The sequence below is a fragment of the Dendrobium catenatum genome, unplaced genomic scaffold (genome assembly GCF_001605985.2).
Source record: "Dendrobium catenatum unplaced genomic scaffold, ASM160598v2 fragScaff_scaffold_28, whole genome shotgun sequence".
Classification (NCBI taxonomy): Eukaryota; Viridiplantae; Streptophyta; class Magnoliopsida; order Asparagales; family Orchidaceae; genus Dendrobium; species Dendrobium catenatum.
In genome coordinates this window covers 1,016,180-1,028,179 of record NW_021318490.1, presented here as the reverse complement: position 1 = coordinate 1,028,179, position 12,000 = coordinate 1,016,180, and the positions used below count along the sequence as shown (strand labels likewise).

Sequence of the window (12,000 nt, the reverse complement as noted above, 5' to 3'; positions counted from 1 at the left end):
TGATGATTCAAATGAAGAACCCCTTAGTGATGACAGTGCTGATGACTTATGAGTTCTTATGTGATATGTCATTGCTATTTATTTTTGGAAATTTGAATTATATGTTAATGAAAAGAATACTGAGATTTGGGAAAGATAGAATTTTTAGTTGAACTATATTTCATGTTGTTTTTTTATTGGGATATTTTGATTTCACTTCATATCTTATGCTTTTTTATGTTTTATATTATTCACTCATTAGTATATAAAAAAATTATCATTTTATGTTTACGCAATTTTTTTATTTTGAGGCTTACGCCTCAAAACGCCTTGAGGCTTATGCCTCGCCTCACGAATGAAAAACGCATCAATACCCGAATACGCAATTTTAAATATTGGTTTAACATGGGCCGAATATTGGTATATTACCTCATACCACTCAACTTATCAGACGACGTCTTTCAACGTACTATAAGGAAGGGACCCCCCACACTTAGTGCACTTTGGAAAAGGAAGCACACCAGTTTCCTCAGTTGAGAAATACTTGAAAAAAAGAGATAGGGTGTTGGAGTTGAAAAAACATCTGTTAATAGCACAATAGATCATGTATAAGCATGCAGATGCACATAGAAGAGACATCCAGTTTGAAGTGGAGAATAAAGTATTCATAAAACTGTGAAACTGCAGACAAAGGACAGTGGCCAACAGGATAAATGAGAATTTGTCCCCGATGTACTTTGGCCCCTATGAGATATTGGACAAGATTGGAGAAGTTGCGTACCGTTTGAAGTTATCCCCATCCGCCATGATACATCCAATCTTCCAAGTATCATAGTTGAGGAGAGCTCTAGGGAGCATGAAGTTAGTATAGATTTACTAGCAACTCTGACAGAGGAATTGGAATTGGTCAAGAACCACTGGAACTTAAAGGGGTGAGGGAAAATAAAGAGGGGAAGAAAGAAGCACTTATTAAATGGAGGGACCTTCCCAACTTCGACGCTACTTGGGAACCATACGAAAGGGTAAAGCATAATTTCCTTCATTTCACCTGGAGGATAAGGTGAGTCTTTGGAATGAGGGTAATATTTAGGCCCCCAGCTAAACTGATCCCTCCTGGACCGATTCATTACTACAGGAAGCGTGCCCACAGAGGAGGGTGGAACTTGTGTGGGGCCCAATAATTGATTGGGCAAAGGGTTTAAAAGGGAAAATTCAAACTTAGGGGCAATTTAGGGATTAATTAATTGTATTTTGCTTTAAGTAATTTCCTTTTGGCTAGGATTAGGGTTATTTTGAATTTGGAGATTGATTTGGAGATCTAGTATTTTGCTTTTGGGCACTAGGCTTTGTTTAGAGATTTGGAGAGTTGAATATTCCTCTCGAGTTGAAAATTCATGTATCGTTTGTTGCTTTTCTCGTTCTTTTGCTGAATTGGAGGATTTGTTTTGCTGTTTTCTCTACTAAATTGTGAATTTCTGCATCCAACTTGCTGAAATTCAGCAATTTCCTGCACTTTAGTGGCTATTTTATATTACAATGAATTAGCATTGCAATACAAGCCAATAGCATCATCAGATAGTCAGCTTAAACATTACAAATTTATACCAATAGAAACAAGAGAAACCAATGGTGGAGCTAATTGTAATGCCCTAAGCAAACCCAAATAAGGTCAATTAACACAGGACATCAACCATGCACAAGAACACTTTAGTAGCTGTGAAATAGAGAGCCCTTCATCGAAATATAAGAATATGGTGTCAATTCACTTCTTTTCAGAGACATTAGTTGAAACCTTCACAATTAGTTCTTCAAAGGTATGAACCTAACTCACTATAATATGGGTGTCATCTAGTTAATAATATTTTTGAATTGTTGTCAAGGTCTTAGTATTAAATCCTATGTACATCAAGCATGAGCATGCACTAAATATTAAAAGAAAAAGAAAAAACAAATATGATATCATTCTCACAAGTTGCCTTACATTTTGAGTATCCATATCCATTGGTAAATTAACCTAGTACATCCATTGACAAATATTGGGTGCCTTTTTTCTATTTGTTTTCCTTTCCTTAGAAAAATGATTTTATATGCAATCAGGAACATAGTCGCCAAACAGCTTTTCCAAGAAGAGCAGGATTTTATTGCCATTACCTTCGATAAAAGCATGCTCCCATTTACATGCTGTAATCAAAATATTGAATGCTTAGGACCAATCGTACCACTCAATTAAAAAAAAAAACATGCAGCATTTTTTTGTGTGAGTTGAGTTGATTGCCAATTAAATAAAAATCACACAAGCTCTCAACCAACCGGCTTAGGGACGGACAGCAATGCATAAGCAATTTTGCATTAGCCCTCCCTCAACCAAACTGTCACGTCTATTTTCACACAAGAAAAGAACAATCTAACATGGTTTCACCGAGGTCTGAATAAAGTGGTATGGACGAATTGTATAAATCAATTATTTGTTTGCTTCGATTTTTACAAACCAATTAGATGATGCTTCTACTCTATCTCAAATTCTATTAATTAATGTGAAGCAGCTAAATTTACACAATGGAAATCAATATAATTCGAAAGCCTGAAACTCGCTAAGTTTACCCTTCTTGCGCCCTTTAACAAGCACTGATTTTTACTAAAGTGGGCAATGGGGAAAAAACGGAGGCAGCACAAGAAGACAAAGCATATTTGTGTTGTCATCTTAATAGATATTGGCATCTCGCAGACTCGCACAAATAAAAGGCCTTCAAGGAAGGGATGAACAGGGAAATCTTACCTGGGCTTCGGCATAGCTACCCTTGGCATGAATCCCATCGGAACCAATAAACAATGACGGGAACGGCTCGTCCGGTAGTCGTCCCTCTTTTGCGGATAGCAACGCTCGTGTTTTCTTCTGCATGCTAACCAGCACATTGTGCCAGGTATTCACCCTCGAGCGAGCTCGGCCATCCAATCCGACAACGTTGAGATCGGCAAGATCGTCAGTTCGCATCGCAAGCACCTCGTTCGGAAGCGCGCCGTCGAGGATGGCCATGAGGCAGGCGCAATAGCCACGGGTGATCTCAGAATCGCTGTCAGCAGCGAAGCGCATCCTGCCAAGGGCGTCCATCGAGGCGGACAGCCAGACCTGGGCGGTGCAGCCCATTACACGATTGGAATTAATGCGGTCAGCATTGGGAAACAGCGGGAGACCGGAAGCGTAGGATAGTAGACGCTTCACGCGGTCGATTGTCTCAGGGAGAGATCGGAACTCGGAAGTGAGTCGCTGGAGGCGGCTAGATGGGTCATCGGAGTGGGCTGTTGTAGGAGTGGGATCGGCAATCGACTTGAAGACAGCGGAGGAAGAGGATGTTATGAAGGGGGCGGCGGAACATCGGAGTAAACAGGGGGCGGCTTGTTTGGGACGGAGCCTCCGGGTGCTGGAAGAGATAGGGTTAAGTTTAGGGTTGAGGACAAGCCTACTGGCTAGGTAGGACGAAGCCATGAGAGAGAGAAAGAGTTTGAGAAGAAACGGGCGAAAAAATGGCGGGGAGGCGGGCGGGGGATGGTGATATAAATACGCTGGATGTACGGTTTAAAGCGAGTTGGTGGTCCTCAGGGATGAAAAGCTGAATATAGGCGTGTCAAACAAAAATTTGATTCGAATTCTATCCAAATTTTTTTGTTAGGATGAACCTGATTTAATAATGAATCAGATTCGAGTTTCGATTTTTAGCTTATTTTGAGTTTCGAGTAGGATTAAGGTGAACTAGAAATTATGATGTGGACCCCATTTTGAACCGCTTCGTCAAGCGTATAAGCGATTAAGTCGTTCTGTCTGTGAGTCCTAATCATGCTTCCGCCTTCCAGTGGCACGTTCTAGTCATTCCTTCCTCTTTCAATAATGTTCACCTCCTTCAATGACATTCTCTCCTATGGTCGGAAGACTTCTTCCATTTTGCCAGTGAACCCTAATCGACACTTCGATGATGTTCAACACTCGTTGTGAACGTATCGTTTTCGAGCGTGATGTAAAGTTCTGAACGAGACGATAAAAGACTTATTCGTCTCCTTTGACGACGATCCTTCTTGTTGGGTCAAAAGTCATGACAGCTTGTCATTTTTTTGTTGGATATGAAGTAAAGACAATGACAATATGGAGCTCACTCGTTGCGAAGGTAACCATTTTATCCCATTTTAACACCCCAGTTAAACATCCCTTTTTTACTATTTTTTATTTTATTATTATTATTTTATAGTATTAAATATCACCTTATAAATTTTATATGATTATATTTAATTTTAAAACTTTTCTTTAAATGTCTAATTGATTCCTTGTATTTTAAATTTTTTATAAAATTTATACTATTATTTTTAAAGAGGTTCGGGTTTCCACACAAATAAAACATTAACCTTTCATTTTAATTACTCAAGTAAAATCTTAGCCTTTCCAATTATTAAGTTTTTTTTAAGATTACAATTATTACTTTATTTACATTAATTATATTTAAATAAGATTCATTAGAAATGCCAAAGATTTTAATTACTTTTATTTCTAAATCTTAACCTTCCATTTTATAAGTAATTTAATAAAAAACATTAATTCTAAATCAACACGCCTTTTCACCTCCCAATTTTAGAAGACAAAAAGCATCAACACGCCTATTCTCCTCTCTGTTGTAAGTTTTCCTCTTTCTCTTTGACAAAGTTCAGAAGAATAACTTCTCGTATTTTTGCCTCCCAAGTCTAGAAAACAAAGCAACCTCAAATCAAATATAATTCTTATTTTATGTCTGCTTGTTTACTTGGGTCGTTATTTTGTAGTTTTCTGATATCTTCATAGATACTTTTTTCCAAACCCCTGTTCTTCCACTATTTCATGAAATAATGAATAGGTAACGTATTTGTGTTAAATTACAAAAATCACAACAAAGTTCATATCCTCTATACATACCATCACCAAACACTCAATTGTGTATATTGTTGAGTTGGGCTGGCTTCTCTCACTTTCATTACTGCCATCTGTCTACATCCAAAGTATAGATATTAATGACTTTCCTTTCAAGGAAAAAATTTATATCAAAAAATCCTAATGCCTTGGGTTGGTTTTTCAACGAGCTTTTATTCTGTATGGAGATCAGACAGGAGAACTGTCTGGTTAAGTATTGGGTATCCAGCGGTACCGAGTGCGGGTACCGAGCTGGGTACTCACCAATGGAGTGATGTGGCACATTTTTATTGATATCCGGACGCCCTCCACACTCCGCACAGAATAATTCTTCCTTTTCAAGTCCTTTCAGAAATAAATATTTTATCTCCCCTTTCTTTGCTTGTCTTTGAAATATATATATATAATCTGAACTTGATGTTTTCTAGGTTTAGTTTTTTTTAATTCTACCATACAATTTAACATGGTAAAATTTATTGATTCTTTTATACTTTTGTGTTAAAATAAATTAATTTTGCTTGACAATTAAATTTTATCATTTTTTTTTTTTGCCTTAAATCAAGTAGATGTTATAAGTTATCCTATTGTACGAACCGAAAAAATAATAATAATAGATGTTATAAGTTGTAACAAAATTTGATATATTTTTAAATTTTTTTTAATTCTAATATCTAAATTTTGTTTATTTTTAGATATTTTCTATAAAAATAAAATGTCAATAAAAACTTTATTTTAATTTTATTTCATCAAAAAAGTGTTTATAAAAATTTTTGCAAGTAATATGAAGATGACATCCAATGCATACGGAGAATATTTTATTTTCAATAAAGCCAATCTCGAATATAGTTTTATTAAATATTAAAAAAATTTATAAATAATATTCAAAAAATAAGTTTCTATCAACAGTTTAGTCTAATGCAAAATATTAAAAAAGGTAATGACAAATTATTATATTAAATTAGATATTACAAATGAAAAAAACTTAGATTAATTAGCTTTTTTAAGTAAAACAACACTAGCTACCTGATTTATGTAAAATTTTAATAAAACCAAATTCCCGTGCCATGGCTCACAAAAAAAAATTAAAAAGTTATTTCCATCGCTACTTTATTTTAGAAAGAAATATAAAAAAAATTAAACAAAAATTACTATGTTAACTTAGATAAAACATTAATAAATATAAAATCAAATTTTAACTTAAAACCAAATTTAAAATAAATCAATATATTACGGTAGCACTCCTTTTGTGAAGTTAAATTCTGCCACAGGGTGACATTACTCTCTCTAAATTTATTTTTGAATAAAAAAAGTTTTTGGGTTAAAATAAATAATATATATTTTTTAAAATTCGTCCAGAGAAATCTATTTTGATTTCTAAATCTTATTTATTGTACATCATGAACAAAATAAAAATTAACGAGCTTTTGTTAACTGATAAGCAACTAATGAAAGTGAGAATTAATTTGTTATACACACAAGCATTATTTTGTTTCATTACTTATTATAAATACACACGAATGGATCAGTGTTAAATTAGAGAAATTATTTTGTGCGGATTCCGGACGTAGAGCTACGTCTGGACGCCAATAAAATTGTTATGTGTGGTTTGCCTACGTAGAAGATGCCGACATGGATTTGCATGTGGATATTCATTTGTCTTGCAACCCGACCCGGTTCAAATCATTTCTCTTGCAATGTGACCTGGCCAAACATTAAATTTAGGGTTGGCGCTTATTTTTTTCAGAATTTCAGCCGCGAATCACTGCAATATATAAGGCCTTTAGCAAAAAATTTCGTTCGAAAAATGTCGATGAAGATGAAGATTGATCTGGAGGAAGACATTTCTTTTTATGAGCAAACGATACTCGCAAGGCGCGGAGGCAGAAAACTGGTATGCATACGTCAATGAAGCAAGCTCCTGTTGCAATCCATGACCCCTAGTCTGAGATTTTGATTATGACAAATAATGTCGTTTAAATTAATATTCATTGAATACTTTTGATTTCTGTTTTTGTTTGTAAGTACTAACATTTCAAGGATATCATAAGTTACTCAGGACAATAAGAAGACTCAAGATTTGGTATATTAGGAGTTGGAGTTCATAACATTGTAATTTTTTCATTTATTATCTTTTTTTTTTTCTTGAGTCTAGCCACAAATTGTATGCAAGAGTAAGTAATCAAATACACACACAGGGGGAGAGGGTTTATAAAATGAAGAATTTTTTTCTCTATTGATCGTACTGTACAAGTTTATATCGTACTGTACGATCTGATCTAGATGAAATGACTTTATGTGAACAAGTTGTACTGTACGATTATAATCGTACTATATGATGTGCTACAAATTAAAAATCCTAATCGCCAGATTAATTTAAGTAAGTTTAATAACACTTCGTACGGTATAATCCCATTCGTATTATACGACCTACTTTTGAATACTTACTTAAATTAACACCGAGATAGTGCATAAATCAAGGATTAATTTATGATTGATTATCATCTATACGACATTGTTCGTACTGTACGATCAACCGAGGCTGTTTTCGATCGTCCCAATTTTTCGTACTGGACGATCCCTTGATTTTGACTAGTCGTACAATAAGAAGAAGTTCATACCCTACGATGTACAGAGACGAGTTTCGTCATCCCGGGAATCGTACTATATGAACAGAAGGATTTTATATATCGTTATGTACAGATTTATATCGTACTATACGATTGAATTCAAAACTTTTTGCCTGTTCATAAACCTTCGTACCATGATGATGTCCATTTTGTAATAATCATACTGTACAATATTGTATCGTATTGTACGAACCTGACGGCTAATTTAAAAATTTTAGGGTTTGTGAGAGGAAGGAGAAGGTGGGATTAGTGAGGGAGAAGGAGTGTGAGGGAGATCACACGGTTGCTCCAAGCTTGCTACACTTTGCTCCTCCTATGGCCCGAGAAGATCTCTTGGGAGGCTCTTTAAGGGGGAGACTCTTCTATATTCGTGTCCTCTAAGGTACTCTGCCTTCTTCAGGAGGGAGAAAAATGAGATGGTGCACTGCCGTCGCTAAGAGGATGATAAAGCGCTTGGCACTCCGCCACGCCGAGTTGGTGAAAGTGAGGTTTGTAAGGGCTTCTCGGCCTTACCGTGGGGGAAAAAGGAGAACTATTATTTAGTTATGAAATTCTCGTAGTGGAGGACTCCAGGGAGTGGACGTAGGTCAAGTGACCGAACCATTATAAAATCTCTGGCTAATTTTCACTTTACTGCTTTTTATTTACACTTGCATTTTATTTATATTAAAATTGCTTGGTGAAAATTATTGTAAAAATTCATTGTTGTAAATTGTATTTCAAGAACTTGCTTCCTCATAATTAAATTTATTATTTAAATTTTTAAAAAACACAAAAAAAAAATTATTATTATAACTCATGTTTAGGATTTTTTATTGCAATAAGTTTTTCAATTCACCCCTCCCTCTCGGTGCATCTCGTAATTTCAATTGATATCAGAGTGGGGTTTCAAAAATAACGTTTTAAAAACCTTGAAAATCGATCATGTCTCATTTTGGTAATCGTAATATCATGGAAGGTTATTCAATAACTCTTCCACCTCTTTTTGATAATATTCTGTTTGATTTCTAGAAAATTTGAATGTCTACTTTTTTAGTCTATAGACTATCATATGTTGATATTGGTTAATGATGGTTATGTTGTACTATTTATACTTGTGAATGGAGTGAAAACTCAAGTACCTTTTAATGATTGGAGCAATGAGGATAGGGATTTGGCTCAATTAAATGCGAAGTGCTTAAACTGTTTCTTTTATGCATTAAAATTTGAGAGCTACATGAGAGTATTTACCTGTACTATTGGTAAGGAGATTTGGGATAGATTCTGCATCGCGTATGAAGGAACTAGTGAAGTTAAATAGTCTAAACTTAACATTCTATTGCAAGATTATAAACTCTTTCGTATGAAACCTAGCGAATTAATTTTTGACATGTACACTAGGTTCACCCAAATCGTAACATCCTTGCATGCATTAGGTAGAGAAATTTTAAATGTTGAAAAAGTTAACAAGGTTCTTAGATGCTTACCTAGTTCCTATAAAGTTAAAATTACTATAATCACAGAATTTAAAGATTTTCACGTCTATTTAATTAACAATTTACTTGGGTCACTCATTGTGTATGAGCAAGGAGAGAGTCAAAGGCAAAGTGATGCAGGCGAAAAGAAGAATGAGCGGATGGTGGCATTGAAAGTAAATAACTCAGAAAGTGAAAGTTCTATAGTGGAGATAGAAGATGACATAGCCTTGATGACCCGACTGTTGAGTCTAGTGAATAGGTTGTTAGACCTAAGTTAATGTCCCAAGGCTACCAAGAGGGGGGGGGTGAATTGGTATTTTAAAACTTAACCCTCTTTGAAGTTTTGTTGAACCGAAATGAAATTTTTTAATGAAATTTTTATAGAAAAATTTTTCAACCACAGAGTTTTTTAAACAAAAGTAAAATGCAGAAAATAAAAACAGTAAAGTAAAAGACACAAGATTTATAGTGGTTCGGTCTAACACCAGACCTCATCCACTCCCAGAAGGCACCCTCTGAGTATTGCACTAATACCAATAGTGTCTCTCCTTTTGCACCCATAGCAAGCGCGGAGAAGCCTTTACAAACATTTTTCACCACTATCGGTGCGGCAGAAACCGTTCGTCCTTTTACACAATCCCCAGTGTTGGCAGAGAATCGTCCGTCCTTTTCACACTCTCCTAGTGGGCAAGAACCCTTCGTTCTTTCACACCTCCTAGTGTGGGCAGAGACCTTCGTCCTTTCACACTCTCCTAGTGTGGGCAGAGAACCTTCGGCTGTTCACACTCTCCAAGTGTCGCAAAGAACCGGATCTCCTTGACAGATCTTCTCACAAGAAATCTAAAAGGAAGAAAGAAAAGAGTGAAGTATTCCCAATTCACAAGTAGAGATTCTTACACTTTAAACCACCAAGTGAAGCCTTCACGCTCCAGCGGTAGGAAAATTTTTCTAGCCAGTTTCCTATTCGTTCCATGTGATCTTAAATAGGAGATATCTGTCTGATGTCCCGTACGAACTGATATCGTCCTGTACGATCAGTATAACTTTTATATGATCTCCTTATGTGTGTGTGTGTGTATTTTTATTCACTCAATTACAATCACTCCATCTCAATTCAAATGATAATTTTAAGCTTCAAAAACTAAAAGTATTTCTTGCTGAATTTGATTTGAAGACTTTGTGTTTGAGAGTTTGATTCACCTGAAATATTAGTACACACAAGAGCAAATACAAATCTTCTAAAATTATCAGGAGATAACTACACATTTGAACAATAATATTTTGGAATCATCAAAACATACAAGTTGCAAAAATGTAAAACATGCAAATAGCAACTATCTTAACAATCTCCCCCTTTTTGATGATGGCAAAATAATTATTGTTTATATGATTTCAATTTTAAAAAAAAAACTTCTAACTCCCCCTGAAATGATGAATACATGAAAATAAGGAGGCATTTTGAACTAAAGAACACAATTTTTATTTATTTATTTTTTAAATAAACAAACAAACAAAAAATTACAAAAAAACAAAAATACAAGAAAATACTAAGACAGTACTAATAACACAAGCCAAATGACACAAAACCAAAATACAACATACAAACACAATAATTTCTCCCCTTTTTGACAACAACAAAAAGTGAAGAAGAAATAGACAAGAAATGTAAGTAATTATATGAAATCCATTTAAAATTTAATCTAAAAAGGATTGACATAATGTATGCAAATTAAAACTAATAACATTAGATAAATCATAGAAATTCATAAGAATTTAAAGAAGTGATATAACATTATAAGTAAGAAGAATTTATCAAAGTCATGATTCAATTTAGACATTTGAGATAAAGAAAATCATTACAAGAGAGATGAATAAAATTGTATATTTCAAAGTCAATAGAAATATAAATGAACATAAGATCAAATTTGAATTAAGAGATTGAAAGAATCTGGAAAGAAAAGAATTACCACATGTGGCGCTTTGCACATCTTTTTCAAGTATTTGGCACATTTTTGTGCATCTTTTTCAAATTTTTGGCACATTTTTGTGCATCTTGTACATTGAGCTTTATTTGTGCGCCTCTTTTTCACATTTGTGAACCTTTGCGCATTCCTTTTGATTTTTGTACTTTTTGTACAATTTTCAAGAGTAATTGATACCAATTCTTTTCAAGATCAATAATCTAAAATTTCAATTTTTCTAAGTGCATAAATATCACTTGAACAAATAAATACAAAATAAGAAAACATCTAAATTGTAATAATAATATTAAATTTAATGTAGTCTAAATGAATAGACATGAAATTAAAAATTCTTTTTATAACAAGTTATAAACAAATTTTAAATTTAGAAAGACTAGATTTTCTAATGAAATTAATCTCAATTACATCTAATTTAAGCACAATTAAGATAAAAAAGACTAATGAAATTCATAAAGACTAAATACATTTCAAAAACATAATATAGTAAGCAAAAACACAACAATACATTGATATTAATAAGATTACATGATCAATTTATAATATCAATACAACTAGAAAGGAAAATACATAGAACTCTAAAAAACAAACATATAACTAAAGATAGATACATAAAACCATCTAGTACTCAAAACCCAAATTTCTATTCTTCTGTAGGAGGAGGAACACCACCAAATAAGTTTAAGTAGGAATTTATCAACATAACATTGGTATTAATTTCATGAACTTCATTTCTTATATTACCAATGTCCTGTTTCTGCTGCTGAAGTGAGCATCAATTTGATCAAATCGTTGATCAAAATGAGTCTCAAGTCTATCAAATTTCTCAATCAAATTCTGAATAATTTGGTTGAGGTGCAGATGTTTGTGCTACTTCTTCTCTTCTTCTCAGAATCAATGTATGTGATTTCTCTTTGTCCTCCTTGAAGATTTCTCTAAAAGAAAGCATCGTTGTAGTAGACCGGCTCTTCATATCTTCATCAGGATGTACTAGATTGTATTTCTTTCAAATAAAGGTAACTAAGTGACCT

The 12,000-nt window shown here is 34.0% G+C and overlaps 1 protein-coding gene across 1 annotated transcript; it reads right to left on the bottom strand.

The window, feature by feature from the left end:
- Positions 1-2,725: 2,725 nt before the first annotated feature.
- Positions 2,726-3,539, bottom strand: LOC110116211 (quinolinate synthase, chloroplastic-like). The gene has a single exon (XM_020849709.2). It carries the CDS (start codon positions 3,461-3,463, stop codon positions 2,726-2,728), a length of 738 nt encoding a protein of 245 aa, XP_020705368.1. The 5' UTR covers positions 3,464-3,539.
- Positions 3,540-12,000: the final 8,461 nt, after the last annotated feature.

Excerpts from the sequence above, each read along its gene's own strand:
- LOC110116211 (XM_020849709.2), bottom strand. The coding sequence starts at position 3,463 with ATGGCTTCGTCCTACCTAGCCAGTAGGCTTGTCCTCAACCCTAAACTT.